The following is a 26828-nucleotide window of genomic DNA, read 5'->3' as shown; positions in this document are numbered from 1 at the left end:
TGACAAAAAGCCAAAGCTAATTAGTATACACTCAGAAGCTTCTTAAAAAAACTGAGATACTGCTGAATGACTATCTACAGAGGGTGATCTAAATCTCAGATTGGCGAGCTACATATTTCTGGTGTGCCCAGAAATATTTCTAAACAAGAGGGGGGGGGGGAGTAATTGAATGCTAGGTCTAGCAGGGCTGCTTGATTTAGTAGGACTGGTCCCCAATTGTCATGCATACATGTCACCATATTGGCCTTGCTTATTTATTTTTTTACTATAGAATAGGCTCTGAAAGTGTAATTTAGGGCAGGCTTGTATGGAGAATAAGTAGAAGATTTTCCTACAGGAGATGATTTAATGCAGAGGGTGTTGTAACTAGAAAGGAGTTCAAATTTATGCTTTGCCAAGCATTTACTAGATGGATTTGGGCAAGGAACTTTCTAACTGTCCTACTTCTCAGGTTGGAAATGAGGAAAAGTGAAAAAAGCAGCGATGAAATACTTCCTGGTGAAAGTAGGTTATTGAATAGTTTACCTCCAAATAGTACTGAAACAATAGAAATTACTTTCTGCTGTTTTAGCTTCTTTTGCTCCTAACTGTACCATCTTCCAGAGGATTTTAATAAAATAGTACATTTGCAAAATATAGAAAAGATTTACATCTCCCTGTAAATAATGATAATTTACAGTTTCTGTTAATGTTCTTACCACACATTAAAGAGACAATAATAATAATAATAATAATAATAATAATAATATTTGTACCCCACCCATACGGCTGGCTTTCCCCAGCCACTCTGGGAGGCTTCCAACAAAGATTAAAATACATTAAAATGTCACACATTAAAAACTTCCCTAAACAGGGCTGCAAAATACAAAATACATTGTATTTTGAAAATACAATGTAAGAAACATACACATCAAGCAAATCAAGATATGGCGATGATCTGTATAAGATATGACAATGATTGTTGCGGTCTGTAGAGATTCACTCTCTCTTTTGGCTCTCTGTCCTTAGTTGGGGGGTGGCAGTGGGGGGATCAAGCATGTGAGTTTCTGACATTGAGCAACTGGGATAGATTAGGGACCCTGAGGTCATCCTCTGAGGCCCTTCTTTGTGTGCCTCCTTTATAAGAGGTCCAGAGACGAAGTCTTTTCTGTGGTGGCTCCCCATTTGTGGAATGCTCTCCCCAAGGAGATTCAGCCGGGGCTTTCATTATACACCTTTAGGCACCAGGTGAAAACATTCTTCTTCATTCAGGCCTTTGGCTGGTTGACATCCGAGGTCCTTTTAAATGTGGTTTGTATTTTTATTATCTATTTTGTGTTTTTGTATATGTTGTGAACTGCCCTGAGTTCTATGGATAAAGGGTGCTATACAAACAACAACAACAACAACAACAACAACAACAACAACAACAACAAATGGGGCAATTCCCTTGTTTATTTCTCTCTCACACACACAAACGGAACAAAATTCCTGGTGAATTCTGTACAGATTTAGTATTTAGCTCTACTCCTCTGTAGAATAAACAAACTATTACTTATTAAAACAAGCTGTCATTCTTTAAATGGAGGTTGTCATAGTCTGTCATGTCACAAATTAAAGACAAATTTCCCACACACTCTGGGGCAGGGGAGAAGCAGGACTAGTGAGAACTAAAATATTAGGGTGGTTTACAACAAGGCATTTAAGTCATTAAAAATATTATTATTACTATTTTTTTAAAATGTGGTGATTATCTTTGAAATGATTAGCCGAGATCCATTGAATCATCTTTTAACCGTCAACCAAGGAGGAGGTAGGAAAAAACAACATTTGTCTCGTCCCCTGTAGCGCCAGGAAGAAAAATGACGGATGCCAAACTACTTACCCAGAGTGCTTCATGTTTTGAGGTTTATCCATTCGGACTGCAAGTTTGATTTTCAGGTTCTGATCAGGGCAGTTTTTGGAAACAGCCATGTTGTGCCACTCTGATTGCTTGGGGCTGTTGGGTGTAGGATGAAGAATGACCTGAAGGAGACAAAGAAGAGAAACTTTTAGTATGGTGAGGTTTAGAGAGAACAGAGAGTGCAGAGATACTGAGAGAGGAATGCAATTCGATCTTTTACTGTGTTTCTGGGCTGAATTCAAAGCGTTGGTTTCAACCCTACAAAGCATTAAGTGGCTTTGGGTCTCTGTATTTAAAGCAGGCTGGGGCGAAACACAACCCCTTTCTGGCCCCCAGGATTTACCATTCATGCCCCGCCTTCCCAGGGAAGCCCTTCCATGAGAGATTGTGCCCCGGGTGGAACATGCCATCAAACTCTTGCTTGCCTGTTTGGAAGATGTGCATATTTATGTGCGAATAAGTGTGTGGATTTGTATAGAAACCTGTGGCTTTTGTCTGGCCGCAATGTAGCCTTTTCTACAAAGGTAAGAGCTTCACCCAGTTTTGTTTCTGGCACCATCCGCCATCAAGGCTCCAGAAGGATACTCCAGTCACTTAAGGACCCATTGTTAAAATCGTGTTTATGGAAGACAATCTTACTCGGCTACGAGTGATCGCCAAAGAAGCAGACACAAACTGTACACAACCTTCAAAGTATGGTTGTACCATGGGCCACAGAGTCTTGTATTAGGCATAGTTTTGTTTCAGTTAAATATGAATGTGTCATTAGAAAGACTATGAATTTGCTATAAGGGTGAATGTTTTTAAATATATGAAAAAGAAGATGTTTGACTTCTAGTATGCTAATACAGTGGAACCTCAGTTTACGAACACCTCGGTTTACGAATTTTCGGTTTACGAACGCCACGGACCCATCTGGAACGGATTAATTCACTTTCCATTACTTTCAATGAGAAATTTCGCTTCAGTTTATGAACGCTTCAGTTTATGAACAGACTTTCGGAACCAATTACACCCATGCTTCGGGTTAAGTACGCTTCAGGTTGAGTACTCCGCGGACCTGTCTGGACCAGATTAATCCACTTTCCATTACCTTCAATGGGAAAATTCGCTTCAGTTTATGAACGCTTCAGTTTATGAACAGACTTCCGGAACCAATTGTGTTCATAAACCGAGGTACCACTGTATATAATGGCAGCTTTTGGTTGTGGTAGCATAAAAAGATGAAAAACAATGTGAAGGGAGAGAGGTTCATTTTATTGAACAAGATAAAGCTAAACTTTAGGCTAAACTGTAAGCTAATGGAATGAGAACTGTTTAAAATATCTGAAGAGGATGAAAAGGTTAAGGAAATGATAACATCTTATAAAAAGCTATGTGAGGTTAGGGAGATGATTCCGAGGTGTGTGCTTTGACACAATTAAAAATATCTCCCACGGTTTAATTAATACCTTCCCCACCCCCCGAGGGTTTATTCTGTATCTTGTGTCTGAAATATTATTTGTTTTCCTGTTTGGGTTCTTGAAGAGTAAAGACATGTTTTTATCATTTTTTTCTTTTGGCATCTCTGTTTTCCATTTCAACTTGTTCCAATGACTCAGGAGGTAAAATCTCATTATTAAGCTTCTTCTTATTCTGCAGCAGGATTAATCTCCTCCTAATGCATTAACCTTTAAGGGCACGTACTCTCATTACTCAGATGATTTCTATCTTTTTCCTGAATAGCTGTATTTGCCTAATACTGACACACAACTTCATCTTCCTAATATTCCATCGATCTTGAACTCTGCTGCTGATTCAACAGACTATAACTTTTTATTTCTGTAATGGGATTAAAACATCTCAAGCACCGATTGCAGCAACAGACCTAATTTTTGTTTAAATATGCAGCTCAAATCACTGAATGCTTCCTCCGAGTCCTCTGACTTCAGCAAATTATTATGTTAAATGAATATTTTCTTTGCCAAGTTAAAAATAACGTAGCATATTTTTTCTCTCTTTCCTTTTTTAAAGTTATCCAAGACATACAAACTTTAGAGGGCACCTCTCTGCTATGGCTAACCACTTAAAGGTTCTTTCCTACACAAGCTCCATGCCAAGTAAGAACTGAATTACTCTTGGTGGCAATTGACCCCAACAATCTCCTGTGGAGACCAACAGTATCTTGAGCCTAAGTTTCATTCACATTTCAAATGTAATACAGTGGTACCTCTACTTATGAATAACTCTACTTACGAATGTTTCTACTTATGAACGGAGCTCCGTCCGCCATCTTGGATGCTGTTTAGATAGGATTTTTTCTACTTACGAATTTTTAGATAGGGTTGCTTCAATTTACGATTTTTTTCTCCCAATGCATTCCTATGGGATTCAACTTACAATTTTTTTTCGACTTACGAATGTGCGTTCGGAACGCATTAAATTCGTAAGTAGAGGTACCACTGTACATTTCTTTGTGAGATGGCAGTTAGTAGCTATATTTGGTCGGTTTTTCCTCTTCTAAACATATCAGAATAATGGACACTTCTAGCTCAGGCCCACACAACTTGCAACCCAAATGCAACTCCGATATAGCTCCAGCAGAAAACTGTGCTGCGACGTCTACTTAAAAGCACAAACATACTTCAGATAGCTTCAAGGTGTATTGTCTGCCTTCTGCCAGTGTGGTGTAGTGGTCAGGTTTGTCGGAATAGGACCTGGGAGACCGGAGTTCAAATCCCCATTTCGCCACGAAGCTTGGGCCAGTCACTGCCTTTCAGCCTAACCTACTTCACAGGGTAGGTTAAATGGGGATTAAATGTGGAAGGGGAGAAGCATGTGTGCCACCTTAAGCTCCTTGGATAAAAAGGTAGGGCATAAATGCAATAAATCAAGCAATCAATGCCTCTTGGTACAGTCCTTTGAGCTGAGGCAGTGTGCCATGCAGCTCCTTAGAAGCAAGGGGTTTCTCATGTTTGGGAGTAGTAAAGAACCTCCAGTTAAGGTTCTGGAAGCTCCATTGGGTTTCCTGGAGAGGAGAGCCTAGGAGTTCGCTACAAACTGAGCAGGTAAGCTCATTCTCTAGATAAATCATGCCCAAGGGCCATTACACCCACCATATTTGCAGTCTCAGGCAGGGATCAGAAAGAAGCTTATTGAGCCTTCTAGGGTTGCCAGACTCAAGAGTGCCCTGCTCTCTTTTGAGTCTGGAAACCTTAAAGAGAAACCAGCAGACCCTTTGTCTAATTTCCAAGCAAAGGGTCTGCTGGTTTCTCTTTAAGGTTTCCAGACTCAAAAGAGAGCAGGGCAATTAAAGGCACAGAAGTCCTGTCCTCTCTTGAGTCTGGCAACCCTAGAGCCTTCATGGCTCCCCAAACATGCATGGACGCTACGGGATTGGGCTGTTAGAAAAACGAAATGCCCATTATTTTCAGATTTCATGGAACAATGAGTTGTGGCTTGTGGACGTTATTGCTTCTTGCCGTTATTGCTACAGCTAAATGGGAAGCATTGGGATAGCCGCTGAGCTAAAGTTGAAATATTTTAAGTTCCAATCAAGCACGGAATTGGTCTCAAGAACACCTTTGGGTTTCCCCCCCTCTTTCGGGGATTCATTCTACTTTAGACTGCTTGGTTCTGCTACCTTTGGGACACTATTTTCTTCCTTCACTCATCTGCAAACAAAACAAAACAAAACTGAAACGCTAAACCATGGGCATAATTCTCTCTTGGAATAAATAAAAACAAATCTCTAAATACACCTACTTGTCTATTCATCAGGATTCTATTTAAGGGGGAAGACAATAGAGACACCTTCTGCCCAAACAAACAAACAAAATTCCTTCCAGTAGCACCTTAGAGACCAACTAAGTTTGTCATTGGTATGAGCTTTCGTGTGCATGCACGAAATACTTCTTCATGTATCTGAAGAAGTGTGCATGCATTGCACACGAAAGCTCATACCAATGACAAACTTAGTTGGTCTCTTAGGTGCTACTAGAAGGATTTTTTAAAATTTTGTTTCACGGCTGCCTACCTGTAACTAGCCTTCTGCCCAGTGTGTGAGACACTCCTCTCATAGTTGAGGGGAAGTGAAGGCGCCTTTAATAGTAAAGGCATCTCTCAGTCTCTGCACCTTAAAAGGACCTCCTGTTTAAAGACACAGATGGTCCTTATGTCCAAATTCTAAAATATGCTTAGTGTGTGTGTGTGGGGGGGGTGAGTGAAGAGAAAGCAGAGGCAGACATAGAATTCATTGGCAATTATGTCTGCCACCAAGACAAATTGTGCAGCTGCAGGCTCTGGAGAGAGCGAGGGGGAAAATCAATGATGACTAACTGAAGTGTCATAAAGCAACAGAGAAGGAACATTCAGGAGCACTCTGTGTGTAGCTGATAGCACCGGGGAACAAGCTCAATCACAAAAAGGGGAATTAGTGTTATGAACCTTAGCAGCTGGGGGGATAAAGGGGCAGGCTGCAGTTAATTCAGCAGGGGCCCTGTTGCCAAATTTAGCATGCTGAATTATTTACTGATCATCCAGCTGACATCACGTAATCAATCCCCAACACCCACAGCAGATCCTCCTGTCCCGGGCTGTTAAGGTGAAGTATATTCCAGGACAGTCTGCAGCTTTGTATGTCTGCAACACAAGCTAGCTGAAGCTCAGGTGAATTTTAACAGTTTTACAATTTAGGCAATCCCATCTCTACTCTAAAAGAAACACCTGGAAGAGGCCTGCATTGACTGGTGGCAATGTGTGAAGAGGATCTGCCTTGATTTTTCATCCTTCTTTTCTTCATTGCAATAGCTTGACTTGCCTGAACTAAAATAAATCTTTGAATCGTTAAAAGAGAGATTAAGGATCAGTGCTCTACATCAGCATCTTCTGTTAGACAAGGTAGGTTAAAGCATGTAGCCAAGATGGCTTGCCCATCACTAGTGAGCTAGGGAGACTTCATTTCACATCTCCCACCAATCTTCCTGAAGTTATGGCAGCAGTGCTTGTATATTGTCTTTTTAAATTGCCCATTGCTGTGTTCTCCACTTATTTCTTATTGTTAAATAGAGTGTACTTCATTGAAGCCTTGTCCCTAAGTGTGGTGACAGATATATCCTACAAATTCGGCTACCACACTTATTGTTGTTGTTTAGTCGTTTAGTCATGTCCGACTCTTTGTGACCCCATGGACCAGAGCACGCCAGGCACTCCTGTCTTCCACTGCCTTCCGCAGTTTGGTCAAACTCATGTTCATAGCTTCGAGAGCACTGTCCAACGATCTTCTCCTCTGTCGTCCCCTTCTCCTAGTGCCCTCACTTATAGTAAGCTCTTAAGTCAGGGGTTCTCAGAATTTCTACTCTCGGGGCCCGGTGGAGATGACTAAAGATTACTGAGGACAACCAGGCACAAAATGGAGGCAGGTGGAGATGGGTCATTTGGCAATTAGTGACATCATTTTCTACTGATCCCTGTACAAAGGCCCTCTTTTGAAATGCCTAAATTCTTTGCCACAGCAGTTTCCTTGTGGCGAAGAGTTCCATAGTTCAGCTTTTCTCATAGATATTGTGAGTCAGTGTCCCTGTTTTAGACAGAATATGCTTTAAGTGGAATAAGTTTTTTTATTTTATATTTTTTGCTTTCCCTATTCCCCTCAAAGCATTTTTTTACTCATTCATTGCCATTTCTTCTTTTCTCTCTTTTAAATTACACCTTAGCCCCCTGCAACTTCCAATTTCTTTTATCCCTCCTCCCTGCTCCTTTTACACACACTTTTTTCTCCTGTAACGAGCTGTCCTTTCTTATCCCCTCCTTTCTATTCCCGGTGTGTTATTATTATTATTAAGCTGATTTTTAAAGAAATTCATCTCCTAAGTTCCTCCAACACCCCCTTTGGCCTCACGAGAATTCATCAATATTTCAGTGTTAATTTCTTCTAATATACACATATTCGTGTGCAATTTTGTATAATAGACACATCTTTGCAAAGCAATTTTGCCTAATAAGATTTTGGTATGTTATGTTCACTAATATCTGCATTTTTATTTACCCTAATAAATGCATTACTTGGCCAGAGAACTTTACTGCAAAATTTGGAAAAGTGTGAAATTTTGAAGGATGGCTGGGTTTCAGTTTGAATATTGTTTCGGAAAGTGCAAATTACGTTGGTTTGGCATGAAATATGAGCTGCATTGGATTTCTCCCCCATCCCTAGTTGCTGGTGCTTTCGCCAGCCCAACCAGGAGATGGGTCAGGTGAGTGAGGAGGTGCTAAGGACCACTGGTGGCCTCTAACCCACCATTTGTGGGTATGTCTAATCGGGTGTGCAGCTGTGCACCAACAATTTAGACATAATCGCTTCAAGCTATAAGAAAGGAGATTCCGACTAAACATCAGGAATAGCTTTCTGACGGTAAGAACTGTTCAACCGTGGAACAGGACTCCCTCAGGAGGTTGTGGACTCTCCATCCTTGGAGGTTGGATGGCCATCAATCATGGATGCTTTAGTTGAGATTCCTGCATTGCAGGGGGTTGGACTAGATCAGGGGTCCCCAAACTTACCCAGAGGGCGGGGGAACGTACTCCCATATGTGCGCACACTCACCTTTTCTGGCATGGGGTGGCACCAGAAATGGCTTCTGCGCATGCGCAGACGTCATTTCCGGTGCACTTTCTAGCACCGCACTGACCCGGAGATGGGCAACTGCACCGCGCTGCGCCAGTAAGAGCAGGCAGCGGGAGTCATCGGGGGCCGCACAATTGGCTCATGCGGGCCGCATCTGGCCCCCGGGCCTTAGTTTGGGAACCCCTGGACTAGATCATCCCCGGGGGTACCTTACAGCTCTACAATTCTATGATTCTATATGCAACACACACCACACTTTATTTGAAACAAAGACTTCGACCAATCTCTTCTCTGAAATTCTTTAGTGATTGTGATGCTTACAAGGAACCAATCTAGCTCCTTCTTTCCCAGCCCAGAAAGCTTGTCTTTCAGCTCGAGAACAAACTCCATTCTCCTTTTCTGTTCTGCAAATGTGCATTTATGTGTTTTATGTGCTTTCCCAACAGCTGCCAATATTATTTCTTTGTTTGGGGACGTTCGGTAGGCTGCAGTTCTTAAAAAGCTACGCCAGAGATGAAAGGTTCCAATTTGCAGCACTGCGGGTTAGAAAGCCTGTGTTCTTTTGTGACCCGAGTTCATAAAACTGCTACCCCTGATGGGCGACGGGGTTTTCTTCCTCCTGCAAAGCAAAGCTGAAGAAGCATCGCTGCCCTTACCCGCCCGAGTTCTTTGTCTTCTAAAGCCAGCACACCGGTGCTCTCGGTAAACAGCTTCACCTTCACTGCGGGAAGGGCGTGCGTCGTGTTAAAGTCACCTTGAGTCCCCCATCTGTGAAAACACCCAAGACGGGGGAAAATAAAGCATGAGGCAAGAAACGCAGCCTGCCAACCCAGCCCCATCACCTCGGGGTGGAAAAGGTTAATGCAAATGTCACCAACTGTCTTAGGCATTAAAAAAGCAACAGGAGTGACATCGTGCTAATTAATTAAGTTGGTAAGAAAAACTGTAAGACTACAACTCTGCAATATCACAAAGCTTCCTCTGGGAAGGCAACAGAATAGCATGAAGCGAAAGCTAGAAGAACACACACATCCGCACGTGCCACGGCTACACAAATGCGCTTTTATTTATTTTTGCAAGTGAGTAAAATAAACCTGATGAACATAATTTAGCACTGAAACTTCGCACAGACGTTGCAAAGCCATCTGGATACTTACCTGTCTGCCACTGCTACTTTTCTAGAAAAAGAGGTGCCGTAACTCATCATGAACCCTTGTTCTCCACAAATTTGCAATGGCGACCACAGTTCCGGCAAGTTCCAGCTCAAAAAAAGAAAAAAGCCCTGCCTGTCTCCCATTACTGAAATAGCAGGGTTGTTGCAGACACTAAAGGTAAAGGGGCCCCTGACCATTAGGTCCAGTCGTGACCGACTCTGGGGTTGCGCGCTCATCTCGCATTATTGGCCGAGGGAGCCGGCGTATAGCTTCCAGGTCATGTAGCCAGCATGACAAAGCCGCTTCTGGCAAACCAGAGCAGCACATGGAAACGCCGTTTACCTTCCCGCTGTAGCGGTCCCTATTTATCTACTTGCACTTTGACGTGCTTTTGAACTGCTAGGTTGGCAGGAGCTGGGACCAAGCAACGGGAGCTCACCCCGTCACAGGGATTCGAACCGCCGACCTTCTGATCAGTAAGCCCTAGGCTCAGTGGTTTAACCCACAGCGCCACCTGGGTCCCTGTTGCAGACACTAGGAGTCTAGTAAATGAGGCATCTAGGAGCACAAGAGGCCTGCTCAGACACCGCTCAGCATTAGAACCAAGGTTTCCTCTTCCAGGGTTCTGACTTGTATGGGGATCCTCCACAGAGGCAAAAAGTTCTCCATTGACAGATGTTCACCTTGTTGGGTGTGGGGTGATGAAAAAACAGCAAGGTAAGGTAAAGGACCCCTGGACAGTTAAGTCCAATCAAAGGCGACTATGGGGTGCGGTGCTCACCTTGCTTTCAGGCAGAGGGAGCTGGTGTTTGTCCACAGACAGCAACGGAACACCGTGACGGAAACCAGAGCTCAAAGAAAAGCCATTTACCTTCCCGCCACAGTGGTACCTATTTATCTACTCACACTGGTGTGCTTTCGAACTGCTAGGTTGACAGAAGCTGGGGCAGAGCAACGGGAGCTCACCACCATTGTGTGGATTTGAACTGCCGACCTTCTGATTGGCTAGCCCAAGAGGCTCAGTGGTTTAGACCAGTGGTCCTCAACCTTGGGCCTCCAGATGTTTTGAGACTACAATTCCCATCATCCCTGACCACTGGTCCTACTAGCTAAGGATCATGGGAGTTGTAGGCCAAAAACATCTGGAGGCCCAAGGTTGAGGACCACTGGTTTAGACCACAGTCTTTGCCTTACCTTTACCATACCTTTTCTATGGTAGCATGGATCTCGGGGGTCAGGGCTTAATGTTGAGCCCCGTAGCCCCACTCTATCTGTGTATACTGTTGGATGCAGGGATGCCAAAGAAGGATGACAAAAACATCAGAATGGTCAGTTCTAGTGCTTCATTGAAGAACGTGTGAAATACAAATAATAAAATTATTAATTATTCTTATCCTTACAGCAAAGCAGCCTGCCAGTTCTCCTAGCCTTTGCGGGCGCGGGACGGACCCCACAGCAAGGAGGTGGCTTGTCTGCATCCAAGCAAACATGCACACATTCTTCATACACAAAACACTATATGTCACTTCGTCTAGGACTTCCCATCACTTCACCTGCCAAGTTGAGGACATAGGTGGCAAATACGCAGAGACAGATCCCCTTTCTTAGCTCAGAGCCTAGCACTCAAATAAGCCAGTTAGCTTATATCAAAACAAGTGAATATAAACATATATGATCTTATTGCTACAACCACCCCCAGTTAATTGTGGGTTTATCTTGACTACCAATATGGTGTTTGCAAAGCTTCTCGAACAGTTCAGCTTTGGTTCATCACAATTGTACTTTCTAATGATGCCATTTTTTTTTGTTAAACGCAGTTTGGGATCTTTGGGCAGTGTAGCAGAGGGTTTGGGAGGGGGAGAAGAGGAGAAAAGGGACAGACGGTAACAGATAAGAACATAAGAGCTCTGCTGAATCAGGCCAATTATTAGACAATCCAGAATCCTGTTCTCATAGTGGCCAACCGGATACCAAAGGGAAGCCCTTGAGAAGGATCTGAGTACCTGATGGAGTTTCCAAACACTCTTCAAGGGCAGCCCCGCAAAGAGTACATTGCAGTACTCCAATTTGGATGTGGCCAGGGCATGACTAACATTTTGTACTATTCAGTCCACTTTATCCTGAGCCACTTGTGGTACGCTGATAAATCCTTTAGCTTTTGGAGGTCTTTTGTCAGAGGAGGTGTGCTCAGGATGCTGGAGTTAGAACATTCTCTGCCTTATTGGTTCATTCCAGTTTAACAATTCATAGCAGGATTCTACTCTCTAGCTCTGGAGAGGACACAGGGAACTTTTCATTATGGCTGCGATTGATTTTCAATAATCTTCACAGCTCATTTAATTTTGTTTCTCGAACTTCCAAGCTGCACTAACATGGTTTTTTTTTAAAAAAACAAACGGTGCATTTGGTCTCATGAAGGTAGGCAGTTCTCTCCTCTCCCCATCTCTCACGTAATGAAACTCACATACAGCTTAATAAATCTTGAGAAATGGCCTTAATATTGCCATTCTGTGTAAAGAGACATCATAAAGAACATTGTGGCCCAGCTCTCTCCTGTTTCCTCATGTCCTCCATAGTTTCCCAAAGGAAAACAGGGGTACTCCATTGCATGAGTTGGTGGAGGGAGGGGCACTGTTTTGCAGCCCAGAGGCAAGGCTCAATGGATAATGGTGGGTCTTGAGCAGGGAACCTGTCACCCTCCAGGTGCTGTTGGGCTTCAGCTCCCATCAGCTCCCATCAGCCTCAGCCAGCAAAGCCAGTGGGCAGGCATGATAGGCATAGCTGCCAAGTACCCCGTTTTCCCCGGGAAACCCCTGTTTTTACTTACCTTTTCCCGGTGGTCCCCCATATCACTTCATCTCCCGTTCTTCTCCATTATTTTCTCCTGCCGGCGGCCATTTTTTTCTTTCCGATTTGCCCTTCTATGGGCACCAAAAATGGCCGCTGCCGGCTTCAAAAGTCGCATCTACACATGTCCGGAAGTGCATAGACGTGACTTCTGGTGTCGGCAGCGGCCATTTTTGGTGCCCATAGATGGGCGGAGCGACACCGGAAGTTGTGTTGACGCACTTCCCGACATACGTACAAGCGACTTTCGAAGCCGGCAGCGGCCATTTTTGGTGCCCATAGAAGGGCAAAGTGACACCGGAAGTTACGTCGACGCAACGTCCGGTGTCACACGGCTGCCGGTCCCGGATTCTGCAGTCCAGGACTTGGAAGGTAAGATGATAGGAGCTGTAGTCCTGCAACATCTGGAAAACCATAGGTTTCCCATTCCTGGACTAGTGGCTTGAAATGCTCAAGTTGTTGGGAGAAAAACTATCCGTACTTTCTCATCAAACCTAAACTTATCTACAACTTGAACCAGGGGGCTGGTATGCCTCTGTTTCAAGTGTTGTTACTTTCTGATTGAGATGTCACTGTTTCTTAGGATGCAACCCTATGCAGCATTTACTTGAGAAACAGCCCACTCTGTTGGAGCTCTGAGAAAACAGGCTTGCAATTCTGCTTGCAGAGGCCTGTGGAGCAGAATGCACTTTTAGACATAAATGTTTCTGCTTGTGGTGCGAATATCTCCAGTGTACACAGCTTGTACTCAGTCCCTCTCCTTGTGGCGCGCAAAAGTAATTGTGGGTTAGCCTCTAAGGACTGACAAGTATGAATAACTGTACATAGTGTTTCTGAGCTTTAAGATTGTATTTTTTAAAAGACTTCTGACTATTAACTCTGTCTGGCATTTTAAAACACGAGAAGAGGAAAGTTTTGAAAGTCTTGGCCAGGCATCCCCAAACTGCGGCCCTCCAGATGTTTTGGCCTACAACTCCCATGATCCCTAGCTAACAGGATCAGTGGTCGGGGAAGATGGGAATTGTAGTCCAAAACATCTGGAGGGCCGAAGTTTGGGGATGCCTGGTCTTGGCCTTATCAAAAACAGAAAATATTTGAAAAACTATGTGGGATGTGATACTTTCCCCTTAAGCAGGGATCTGTGGTCCTCCAGATGTTGGCTTCAATTCCCACCATCCCCAGCCAAGCCTAGCTTAGGAGTTGGGGATGACGGAAGCTGTAAGCCAACAACATCTGGAAGGCCACAGGTTCTCCACTCCTGACCTAAAGCGAACTTTTACAAGCCCACTAAGTTTGAAATCACCATTGAAATGGTTCTGACCAATTGCTTTCTGTAGTGAATGGTTGCCTTTTCTGCAGTCCTCGAAGTTGAGATATGTGCAATAAAGGGAAACGGAAAGCATACACCGTGCATTCAAGTTGCTGGCAATCAATGGAAAGATGGTTGGATGTGACTGTGCGCAGGCATATAAACCAAAACACAGATGGTGAAACTAATTTTAGGTATAACTGCTTTAAGCAGTTTGTTTCCCTGTCAGTATCTCACTGTGTGTTTCTTAACTCATAGAATATCACTGTTTCCTGGATTTGCAGACACTTAGAATTGCTACTTATGATACACAGCCTTCAGCAGGCCTGCGTAACAGCCGTCTCAATTAACTTTAGGTTGGTGATCTATGCATGAATGATTGAAAACATCCAGATTGATTGAATGATTGAAAAGAACCCCAGGAGTCACAAAACTATTGGGCTCAGTTGCTGAACGCTCTGCATTACTTCTTTAACCTTCTGTCACTTCTCTACAGTGGCACCCCATTTCTTAGGTCCTGTGCAAGTAAATGAGGCCCAAAGTGAGAGAAATCACACACACACACACACGGTAGAGGCATGTAAAACCTCCTATTTATTCTCATAAGATTTGTGCCTTCCCAAGCATTGGCACTGGACGTGTGACATATTCATGCAAAGGAAAATACAGTCATACCTTGGAAGTTGAATGGAATCCGTTCTGGATGTCCATTCGACTTCCAAAACTTTCGGAAACCAAAGCGCGGCTTCTGATTGTCTGCAGGAAGCTCCTGCAGCCAATCGGAAGCCGCGGAAGCCCCGTCGGACGTTTGGCTTCCAAAAATAGTTTGCATCACTTCTGGGTTTACGACGTTCAGGAGCCAAAACATTTGGGAAATAAGCTGTTCGAAAAGCAAGGCAAGACTGCATGTGATTTGCAGAAAGGCTTGACATTTATACCAGGAGGAATTCAACATCACACAAAGGTGTTTGTTTCATCACGGCAGACACGGTATGGCTTGCCGGAGGGAATAACCCCCCCCCCTCTAAATAGTAGTTCTGAGAACTAGGAGTTGCTTATACCATCTTCCCAGACCAGGAGAGGACATTGGCCTCTTTGGACCTCTTATGTCTTGTGATACCCAGGCCAGGTGTTTAGCAACACACTTAAAGATCAGAGAGATTTTTTTTTCTGGGGGCACTGCAGGCTTGTCCTAGAATTAATAGGAACAATTGTGCTGGGAATAGGTCCTTTTCCTGCACACTGTTGACTCATTCCTTTCAACAAAGAGCCCCCACAGTCCCCACAGCCAAGAAGTGAAAACTTTTGATTAAATAATGTTTTTGGAGGTTTTCAGTGTCGCTCATTTTCAAGGTGTAAACCATTCAGAGAACCTTTTTTGCAGTGAAAAGTGGCATATGCAATCCATAATATGAATGAACTAGGCGGCTTTGAGCAAATAAAGATCCCCCCCCAAACTCAGTCTTTTTTTTTTGGAAACAAAGAAATAGTGACCCACCTCACAAATGCAACAAATAATACGCTAATGGGGACCCAGGTGGCGCTGTGGTTAAACCACTGAGCCTAGGGCTTGCTGTTCAGAAGGTCAGCGGTTCGAATCCCTGTGACGGGGTGAGCTCCCGTTGCTTGGTCCCAGCTCCTGCCAACCTAGCAGTTCGAAAGCACATCAAAATGCAAGTAGATAAATAGGAACCGCTACAGCGGGAAGGTAAACGGCGTTTCCATGTGCTGCTCTGGTTTGCCAGAAGCGGCTTTGTCATGCTGGCCACATGACTTGGAAGCTATACGCCGGCTCCCTCGGCCAATAATGCGAGATGAGCGCGCAACCCCAGAGTCGGTCACGACTGGACCTAATGGTCAGGGGTCCCTTTACCTTTACCTTTAATACGCTAATAGGAGGAATACAGTGTATCAAATTTATCCCATTCTTGAAGAAGTTAGGAGAACCAGCAGAGGGCAGTATAGGCGTGGAATATTCTACCAGTTGTAGAATTCAGCTGAAGACAGACAATAGGATTTGAAGGTAGTTTGATAGAGATGGTGTTTTCTGTAGATGTACCCATACAGTTGTCTCACTATTGTCTCTTGCAAACAGATTTGTGAATCACTTGGAGTGGGGGGAGAGGGAAATGTATTGTCTGGAGAATGTATGAATTCCTCAGGAAGTGATTTCTACTAAGTACAGAGATATAGCAGTTAAACTGTAGTAAAATCTCTGTAGATACCTATGGTGTTTGTGTGTGTGTGCAGCAATAGTTCTGTTCATGGTTCGTTTCCTAAAGAAATAATTTCATACTTAATACCAAACAAAGAAAGGAAGGTGGGTGAAATTATACACAGTTTGTGGTATTCCTCCCTTTATCATTAGAAATTTCATTTGTTTATGAGCCAGGATTATACAAGCGAAGAGCCTATAAAGGTAGAATTTTCCTTTGTCGTTAGTAATTTCATTTGTTTATGAGCCAGGATTAGACAAGTGAAGAGCCTACGGACTTCCCAGTATCAAATGGACCCTCCATCTGTTCACCTGTCTGAACTTTGACCGGATCTCACATCTCAACCTGAAATTAATCCAAGTAGGCTTTGAGAGCCTACAAATTCTGTGAGCAATCTTTGTCACTATCACTTCACTTTGTCTCAGTTCCCCATAATGTAAAAATAGAAAAATAAAAAAGGAAAGTAATATTAAGACTTCACAAGCTTCTTATTAGCATGAATGAGCTAAATATTAGAACAGATATAAGTTGAAGTTTTGGAATTGTTTTTCTTTTTCCTTTTCTTTGTTTTTTGTATTTTTTGTATGTTTATGCTTTTGTGTCTTTGTTACAAAATAATAAATATATTTGAAAAAAAGCATGAATCAGCTAAAAATTGTAATGCAGAAGCTTGATTCAAGGCAAGGGCAGAATATTTCACATCCACTTGCTTGTTGCATATTGCAGGCAGATGTTCACACCTGGGAAACACAGTCACATTGCTCAGATTGGACAGATAAGTCTTAATGTGATTAATGGGGGAGGGGGGGAGCAGATAGTTAAATCTGCACAGAATTGCACCTTCGTGGATAAAACAACTTGAGAAATTCATTAAACATGTCTTCCTGGATAATCTTAGTGGCAGGAGCTAGATGGATCCCATCACAGATAGAATTGTATTACAAAACACAACCTCTTGGCCAATGCCATCCTTGCAAATGGACTGGGATGCATGTGAGAAGCTGTTCTTCCTGAAGGGCTTGGTTGATACTGATCTCTTCAAATCCGAGCTCTTGGAAACAGCCATAGAACAATAGAATCGTAGCAAGTTTGGCCTGATTTGATGACTTAAGATCAGAAACACTTTATGTACAAGTTCTGCATGTTGACGATCAGCTCCCTGAGAGCTGACCAGTAATGCAGTTTGAGAATAATTCATTTCCATAGCTGGATTGGATCCATTTGTGCTTCCAATTTTTGTGTTGTTTTTAAAATCAATGTAACAGTTTTGTTTTGTTTTTGAATCCATGTTTTGAGTCTTGTCTAAAGAAGCCGAAGTCCTGGAGCACTTTGGGCACCCTTAATTCCGTTATCCTCTTTTGAGAAAGCCAGTTATGCAATGATCGAAAATTCCCGCCTGGTCATTACGTAAGACATTATTCCTTCTCTTTTGCTCGCTTGGATTAGCATGCTGCACTGAGACACTTACTGAATGTTCAGACCCTTGAGCAAACCAGAGCATAGACTACAGGCCTATATAGGGAAAGGGAAGGATACAGTGCCATTTGGAAGGGGATGCTAATTTGCCTTGATATATTTTATATATATTTCATATACTCAGGCTGCTGTTGCAGGTTTTGCTTCCGGGCTTCCTCAGGTGTCTGCTTGGCCGCTGTGAGAACAGAAAGCTGAACTAGATCGAAGTCTAAAAGTCTGTTAAAAGAATCTTATTTATAAATATCATAGGAGTTGAAACATGTGATTAATCATGCCAGAAACACATCCCTCTCACTATGCCTATAATCTATTACTTGCCCATACTAAGATAAAAGGAAAAGGATCCCTGGACGGTTAAGTCTAGTCAAAGGCGACTATGGGGTGTGGCGCTCACAGGGCCGGTGCGTCCATTTAGGAAAACTAGGCAATCACCTAGAGCGCCAAAATGGAGGGGGGGCAGGCCAGCCTGCCCAGGGCCGTCCTAGCCCTGGGCAGCGCTACTCCGCCGCTTCAGCTGAGCAGGCGGAGGCGGCACAGCCCGGCGGAGCGCGACTTAGGCGTTCTGCTGCCACACTGTGCCCTCCCTCCAGCTCCCTGTCGTGCCCTCCGGCAAGGCCAAGCGCGGCGAGCAGCCAGAGGGCACGACGGGAAGCTGGGAGTTGCGGCGCTGCAGGCTGGAATGCTGAACTCGCGCTCCGCCGGGCTGTGCTGCCTCCGCCTGCTCAGCCCGCTGCTTTGGGGCGAACCGTGAGAGAGGACTCCGTTTCCCTCCCTCGCAGCTTGTTTTGGAGCAGCGAGGCTAGGCAGGAGCTAAGTGTCTCCTGCACAGCCCCGCTGCCACAAAACAAGCCGCGAGGGAGAGAAAAAGAGCCCTCCTTCAAGGCTTTGAAGCAGCGAAGCTGGGCAGGACGGTCCCGAGGAGACAGTCCTGCCCAGCTTCGCTGCTTCAAAGCCTTGAAGGAGGGCTCCGTTTCTCTCCCTCGTGGCTTGTATTGGAGCAGTGGGGCTCCGCAGGAGACACTTAGCTCCTGCCTAGCCCCGCTGCTTTGGGGCGAGCAGTGAGGGAGGCCTCCGTCTGGGCTGCTTTCCCTCCCCCCGCCCCACAGTGAGCCGGAGAGAAGGGATACGCGGCCGCCCCTCGAGAGGTGGCGACAGGATCAGCGCCCCAAAAGCGCTCCTTTCGGGGCACTCATCCCGCGCTGCCTCTCACAAGAGCAGGCTTCCTCCCCCCTCTCTTACCCACCCCTCCCTCCCTCCCTTCCCTCTCTCTTCCCTCCCTCCCTCTCGCTATTTCCCTCTCCCCCTCCTCCCTCCCCCTCTCTCTTTCCTTCTCACCCCTCCCTCCCCTCTCTGTCTCTTCCCTCCCTCTCTCTCTCTTTCATCCCTCCCTCCCTCCCTCCCTCCCTCCCTCCCTCCCTCCCTCCCTTCCTTCCTTCTCTCTTTCCCCTCCCTCCCAACCCTGCACTATTATTATTCTGTGGTAGCAGAGCTGCCACTGCTTTGGAACATGTAGCAGAGATCATGGTTACAAGGAACAGGTTGGATGTGAAATACATCTGTGCTTGAAATATGATTGGGGGTGGCGGCGCCAGAAGGTGATCTCGCCTAGGGCGCAAAAAACCCTAGCACCGGCCCTGGGCGCTCATCTCGTTTTCAGGCTGAGGGAGCCAGTGTTTGTCCGCAGACAGCTTTCTGGGTCATGTGGCCAGCATGACTAAACCACTTCTGGCACAACAGGACACCGTGAGGAGTCCCAGAGCGCTGCAGTGGTACCTATTTATCTACTTGCACTGCTATGCTTTCAAATTGCTAGGTTGGCAGGAACTGGGACAGAGCAACGGGAGTTCACCCCACCATGCAGATTCGAACTGCCGACCTTCCAATAGGCAAGCCTAAGAGGCTCAGTGGTTTAGACCACAGCTCCACCCATGTCCCCCATACTAGTAAAAGCTCCAAGCAGGTGGCTTTATTACAACCATGATGGTCACCTGCAGTAAGATGGTACATCTAGCTTCCATAGCACTGCCATTTTTTTTTACCATGGTACAGTACTATGAACACCACAGATCCTCTCCCCTTAGAGCTGCTCCACCCTTTCATTCAAGGCAACACCATAAAAGCTGCACAAGTTCTGGCTCTTTGGCTAAATGAATGAATGAATGAATGAGAAACATATGCAGCTTCATAGTGGTTCAAGGTTGCATGGGAAGATCTTTTCCTACTGCCACCACCTAGCAGGAGGAGAATCGAATAAACTGGACAGGCCAAAAGTCTGTCCAAACAAAAAAGTATTCACCTTCTAGCAGAGGTCCCCTAGACTGTGCACTACATATGTACATTAAGTGCAATGTCACACAGGACACTTAGTTGTGATGTCTAGATGAGCTGCAAGCATTGATTGAAAGGTAAGAAGTGCCAAGAATCTGGTGCAAGACATGCCCGGACTTTAAAGCATTCACCGGCTTTATCTCCCAATATGCTAGTAGCAGGGGAACACACCTTCATAGTGATAAAGCCAAGGGATTCTAAGTAAAGATACACTTGACTGTTTGAGATCGAGCCTGGAAATGTGAGCGCTATCTCTGCTACGCTAATCAGAGAGAATATCAGTCTGCAAAGGAAATTGTAAATTTACAGGAAAAGAGTTCCATCAAGTCTCTAGGATGTGGTAAGGAAATGAAGGCCGAGGCTTTAAAATTCCCAACACAAAGCAGTGTCTACAAGACACTGAAATATTTTTTTATTTTTTCCTTTTTCCTCATAGGAAGCATTTTGTGGCACTATGTGGCACTTCTCATTGCGAGAAGTGAGGTTACAGGGAACCAGGCAGAGGGCTTTCTCGGTAGTGGCACCCGCCCTGTGGAACGCCCTTCTAACAGATGTCAAGGAAATAAGCAGCTATCCTATTTTTAAAAGACACCTGAAGGCAGCCCTGTTTAGGGATGTTTTTAATATTTAATGCTGTATTGTTTTAATATTCGATTGGGAGCTGCCCAGAGTGGCTGGGGAGACTCAGCCAGATGGGCGGGGTAAAATAAATAAATAAATAAATAAATAAATAAATAAATAAATAAATAATAATGTTATCGTTAAGGTAAACTGGAAACTATAGTTAAGGTAAAGCACCCACCTTCTCTTCTTCGCCCCCACCAACCCGATCACCGAGGCAACCCAATAATCGTGCCACATGGCCCAAGGTGCCATACTGCCTCAATCTAAAGAGCTGCCGGAACGCACAAAAAAGGTGCCGGAACTCAGTTCTGCTGAGTTCCAGCTGGAAAAAAAAGCCCTGATTCTTATGGTGATATCTTATGGGGACTGGATATCAAAGAGACACTGTTTCTTAACCGGTTCCTCCTGCCCCCATTTAAAAATAAACTAGGAGCAAACTAACGCAACACCTAATCATGAGATGTATACTGCTACTGGATATAGAAAAGCCTAAACATTAGGAAGAACTTCCTGACAGTAAGAGCTGTTCAGCAGTGGAATTTGCTGCCAAGGAGTGTGGTGGAGTCTCTTTCTTTGGAGGTCTTTAAGCAGAGGCTTGACAGCCATCTGTCAGGAATGCTTTGATGGTGTTTCCTGCTTGGCAGGGGGTTGGACTGGATGGCCCTTGTGGTCTCTTCCAACTCTATGATTCTGTGATTCTAAGTACAGCTGTACCTCCGCTTATGTATCCCTCCAGTTACATAAACTTCGGGATACGTATGCGGCAAACCCGGATGTATATTTCCGGGTTTTTGCTGCGCGCGCATGTGCCGAAGCGGTCTCTCTGGTTGCGAAAACCTCAGGATCCGGCCAGACCTCCGGAATGGATCCTGTCTGCAACCGGAGGTACCACTGCAGTTCTCATTGGTGATAGGAAGGTAGAGCCACTGGCATTCTGAGAACCATCAATTCAAGAATTGTAGAATTGGAAACTGGAAAATTGGTACAGAGGGATGCTATTATGTGATGAAGGATGAAGAAGGAGATCTGAAGTGGGCAGGTGGCAGGAGCTGGGATATACTTTCAATTTTTTTTTTAAATCCCCTCAGGAATCAAAAGTAACAGAGACAGGCAAAACGCATGCATTAATACCATCTCACTGAGGATAGGGCACACAGCAAACATTTCTAATAAAAAAGAGTAAGATTTACTTGCAAGGGCAAAAAAATAAAATAAAAGTGAGCAGTTCATCAAATCAGCTTGTGGAATTTACTACTTGCTCTGGGATAAGGTAAAACATACTCTGTTTTGTCTCTCAGCCCAGTAACCGTATGGTTATTGTTTCACTAAGAATTTTCAGGATCAAACACAAAATCCATATTTTAACAGCAGCTTGCCATGTGCCTCCAGGAAACTCACAAGCAGAGAGTGATGGCAAATAGCTCTTATTTCCTGTTCAACGCAACACCTAATCATGAGATGTATACTGCTACTGGATATAGAAAAGCCTTTCTTTGTTGTCACAACTAATCTGGAGCAAGCAATTTCATCAGTTCTGTGTAATAGCATCCTAGTTATGAAATGCCCTCCTTTCTAAATCGTGCTCGCCAGTGATTCTTTTGTTTCTGGCACCAGCTCAATGTGCATCTATTTTACGTGGGCATTTACAGGTCGTTGGCTGTGAATTTATCTTGAAGGATGAAGCTGCTCTGCACTTTTAAGGATTGCTGTTATTTCTTGTGTTTTTATCCCCATTTATATTTATGGTGGGTTGAAACCTGACGTATTTAATAGCTTTAAGTTCTGCATTTCATATTGTTTGTACCTTGTCCTGGGATTGTTTTTCATGAAGGGCAGGTTAGAAATATTAAATAAACAATAATAAGGTTTTGTTTCTTTTTTTCTTTTTTGAAAATGTGTTGGCTGGAGGAGTATCTCCTTTTGTTTGTCTCAAATCTAATGTCAATTGCTTTTGCTGGAGGTCCCCAAGTTCTGCTGGAGAAAGAAAGAAAGGCAGAGAAAATAATTTCTCTCTCTCCCCACTCCACAAGCAATTTCCTACAAACCTCTTGCATGTCATCTTTCAAATTTGCTTCTTCCATATACTGCATAGTTGTTTTATGGAGGAGCATCTCCACCCCATCATTCTGCCTGGACACTGAGGTCCAGTACCGAAGGCCTTCTGGCAGTTCCCTCGTTGCGAGAAGCCAAGTTGCAGGGAACCAGGCAGAGGGCCTTCTCGGTGGTGGCGCCCGCCCTGTGGAACGCCCTCCCATCAGATGTCAAAGAGGAAAACAGCTACCAGATTTTTAGAAGACATCTGAAGGCAGCCCTGTTTAGGGAGGCTTTTAATGTTTAATAGATTATTTTATTTCATTTTTCTGTTGTAAGCCGCCTAGAGTGGCTGGGGAAACCCAGCCAGATGGGTGGGGTATAAATAATAAATTATTATTATTATTATATGGACATGTCATTAGAAGTTGATTGCTAGGGGGATGTTGGTGCTATGACCAATCTTATAAATGGTTTAGTATGTACCAGAATCACTACATCTTAAAAAAACAACAACCCCGGAATATTTATTTCAAACATTTATAACCTGCCTTTGTGCTCCCAAGCAAAGTGACATATATAGGATCTCAAGCACTGCCCACTTCCTCATAAACTAAAAGGACCGCTTAAAACACTTTGAAAACCTTCTACATGAATGTGGCTGAATACTGACATCATTTCTAAGTGCCACCTGAGATTAAATTGGTGGTGCTCAGGAAAAGGCCTTCTTGGTGGTTGAGGTCTATGGTTATGTGAATCAACCCAGTGGCGTAGCAAGGTCAGGTGGTACCCGGTGCGAAAAATTTCTTGTCAACCCCCCCCATTGAAATCTAGTTGGACTCCCAAGAGACTGTGATCTACTCACAGAATAAAAAGACTGGCTGTGATCTACCCATTGAACCATTGCCAGGATTTGTTGAGCATTTTTAAGAAAAGGGTTGGCCAAAGTTGTAAGTTGTTGAGCTTTTTTTTGCGGTTACAGGGTTTGGGTCCTGAGTTTAGGGAGCTTCTGCTTCTACCCTTCCCTCTACCCACCACCTGTTTGTTTGCTCACCTGCCTCCTTCCCGCCCACTCCCTGTCTGCCTGCATGCCTCCTCCAGCTGCTAGGGAGCGCAGGGCTGTCAAAACGGCAAAGTGGCGCAGCTTCCCCCCTGGCTCGTGGTAGGCGGGAGTTGCGGGCACGCGGCGCGCAGAATGTCACACCCCTCGGTGATGACACCCAAGGCGGACCGCACCCACTGCACCCACCTTGCTCCACCCCTGAAACAACCTTCAGATAATAGAAAGACAATATATTGTTTGGACAAAAAACAAACAAATAAATCCTTCCAGTAGCACCTTAGAGACCAACTAAGTTTGTCATTGGTATGAGCTTTCGTGTGCATGCACACTTTTATTTTGTTTCGACTATGGCAGACCAACACGGCTACCTACCTGTAACCAATGTATTGTTTATCTGTCCAAAGTTTGCCAGATCTTCTCCACTCACCTAGAAGAAGGTGGTTCAGTTTAGGTCCCTCTCAAGGGCTTCAATAATAATCAAGCACTGGTTCCAAAATGGACAAACATTGGTCCATGGGGGAGAGCTGTGAGTGGCTCGCCAGGCATTTGGTGCAGGTATTAGACACAGTACGATACAAGGATGCCTTCACTGCATTGTCAGCGTTTAGAATGCACAGACAGGCTGCAAATTCCATAGGTGACAAAATTCAGCTGGTGACTTCCCTTGCTGGGAACAATTCTCAACCGTAGTTGGGCCCTCCACCTCATTTTTCTTTCAAATAGGTAACTGGAGTTTATTGTAGCTCAGTGAAGCATCTAGTTTCCATACAGAGTATATCTGGCATATCCAGGTAAGGCTGGGAATATCCTTTGTCTGGAAGCCTGGAGAGCCGTTGCCATTATTGAACTGGATGGAGCAACTTTCTATAAGGCAGCTTCCTAGGTTCCTACTTATGACATATTTGAAAACAGTTTAAATTAAAACAGTCACACTTTCTTACAGCTTAATTAGCTGGCTCAGAATATTTTCAGTTCTTAAAGCTGGAATACCTGACAAACCAGAATTAAACAAACGATATTATTGCACTGGAAAACTACCGGGACTAATATTTTCTCCTTGCCTAACACAGAACCAAGGGCGTAGCCAGGATCAAAACTAGGGGGGGGCAAGCCATGATCATTCAGGGGCGGGGCCACAAAGTGGGAACGTGGGCGGGGCTACAGGGCCAGCTGGCCTGGCGACATCGTGGTGGCGGCAGCGGCGGCAGCGGCCACCTTGTGCTTCTGGGGCTGGCAACGGCGGCGGCTACCCTGCTTGGCTGGAGAGGACGGGAGGGTCGGGCAGGCAAGAGGGGGTGACAGGGTGGGCGAGGGCAAGGCAAGGCACGGCCGCAGTCACGACGGCTCCGAGGCGTTGCTGCATATCAGCATAATATTTCAACCATGTTGTGGGTTCAAGCCCCACCTTAGGAAAAAATTCCTGCATTGCAGGGGGTTGGACTAGATGACCCTTGTGGTCCCTTCCGACTACAATTCTATGATTCTATTTGTGAGGGACAGGGGATATCGCGAAGTCCCTCCCCTCCTGAGTTCAAGCCCATCACCGACCACAGGGGGAAGCAGAGGGAGCTCCGATTCCAGTGGGGAAGCAGGAAGTCGGGTCCGAGGCTCAGGCAAGGTAGCGGAGCCAGGGTCCCAGGTGGGACAGGAAGGGGGAAGTAAGGGGGGGAGACCCATCCCCCCAACTCCAGAATTACGCCGGAAGAGGAGGGGAAAGAGGATGGGGCTTCCAAGACTTTTGTGCTGGGGAAAGACGCGCCAAAAGTCACTTGGAGGTTCTGAAACCGACTGACCACATCACTCCGTGTAAATAGCATGACTTCAGCACTGTAAATACGCAGCACCAATAAAAGAATAAAAATGCAGAGCTGCGTAGCGTCGTTACTCTGAAGTAGTCCACTCCGGCCACTGTGACAGCAACCTCCAAGTCTTTTTTGGGCTACTTTGGAGTTGCCGGGATGAGCGTGTCAGAGGCGGAGAGATGGCGGCAGATCGCGGAGCAAGCCCAGCAAAAACTGCAGCAGCTGTCGCTGCAGGCGCAGGGGGAATTGAAGGCAGCTAAAGAAGAGACTAAGAAGGTCCAGGACGACCGGCTACAACTGGCGGAACAGGTGAGAGCACTACAGGAAAGAGAGCAGGAATTAAGGGCGGTGGCGGTAGACCTCCAAAACAAGCTGGATGCAGAGAAAAACAAGGCGGGAGGGGCACCCCAAGTCCAAGTGCTGCCAGGAAGGAGAGCCGGGACCCTAGTGAGCAAGTTCAATGGAGACCCGAAGGAATATCAGGGCTTTGAGACTGAGATGGTGTATGCTCTTGAGCTACACCACGCTGAGTTCCCTGATGATGAGCACAGAGTAGCGTTTATTGTGGAGCACCTTACCGGGGCAGCCAGGGAATGGCTAAGACCGTTGATCGCAACAAAGAATCCTTGCATGAAGGATGTCAAACTGTTTCTAGAAGGTTTGAGAACGATGTATTCGTCCGATAGTCATATGGACCAGACTAAGGAGGAACTTCATAATTTACGCCAAGGAAATATGACAGTTCGCGCGTACTGGGCGAAATTCACCATGCTGGTGCACAGATTGGGGTGGGAATTAGGGTCACCCCCAATGCAAGCGGCGTTCTACTTGGGGTTGCATGAGGACGTGAAGGATGAGCTCTCGAGAGGTCCAAAGCCCAGTGATATGGATCAGCTGAGCAAAGCGGCTCTGGCGGTGGGGGTGAGACAGGAATCCCGGTGGAGCGACAAACAAGCAACGCGCGCAAAGCGGGCTTGGTTCCCACGGTCGCAGGAGAAACCACTCCCCCAACAACCCTTTCAAGCCACGCCTGGGGCCAGCCAGGACCAGGAACCCATGCAGATTGATAGCGCGCGCGCGCGGGCTTTTCAAACCCCAGCGGCGCCAAGACGCAAGGAGGGAAAGGGCGGGAATTGCTTTCTCTGCAACTCCCCCCAGCATCTCGTCAGAGACTGCCCACATCGCAGGGAGTGGCAAGGAAGGGCGGGAACGGTGGTGCCCTCCCCCACTGACGCAGCACCACAGCAGGGAAACGGGAAAGCCTGGCTGCAGGAGACAAGGGGCAGCAGCCAGGCACAGTCAGCAGACAACAGCCCCAGCCCACCCACCCGCACAGAGAGGAGCAGAGCCAACCCACCCCTCCCAGAGCAGGAGTGGTTCTAGAAGTCACGCTAACGCTCCCAAATGGCTATCCCCTGACAGTCCTTGCCTTAATTGACAGTGGTGCCTCAGCGAACTTCTTCTCGAGAAACTTTGCAGAAGAGCACCAGATCCA

The 26828-nt window shown here is 45.4% G+C and overlaps 1 protein-coding gene across 3 annotated transcripts in view; it reads right to left on the bottom strand.

Moving 5' to 3' along the window:
* Positions 1–26828, bottom strand: part of CADPS (calcium dependent secretion activator) — a 384452-nt gene that overhangs the window by 186368 nt on the left and 171256 nt on the right. For all 3 annotated transcript variants that reach the window (XM_088662501.1, XM_035106762.3, XM_035106769.3), the window contains exons 7-8: positions 9140–9251; positions 1865–2004 (exon numbers count right to left, since the gene is read on the bottom strand). In XM_088662501.1, coding sequence (XP_088518627.1) covers positions 1865–2004; positions 9140–9251 — 252 coding nt within the window. The remainder of the gene's footprint in view (positions 1–1864; positions 2005–9139; positions 9252–26828) is intronic.

The sequence above is a fragment of the Zootoca vivipara genome, chromosome 2 (genome assembly GCF_965207765.1).
Source record: "Zootoca vivipara chromosome 2, rZooViv2.hap1.1, whole genome shotgun sequence".
Classification (NCBI taxonomy): Eukaryota; Metazoa; Chordata; class Lepidosauria; order Squamata; family Lacertidae; genus Zootoca; species Zootoca vivipara.
The sequence above is the reverse complement of the archived record's forward strand: the minus strand, read 5'-3'. Positions and strand labels throughout refer to the sequence as shown.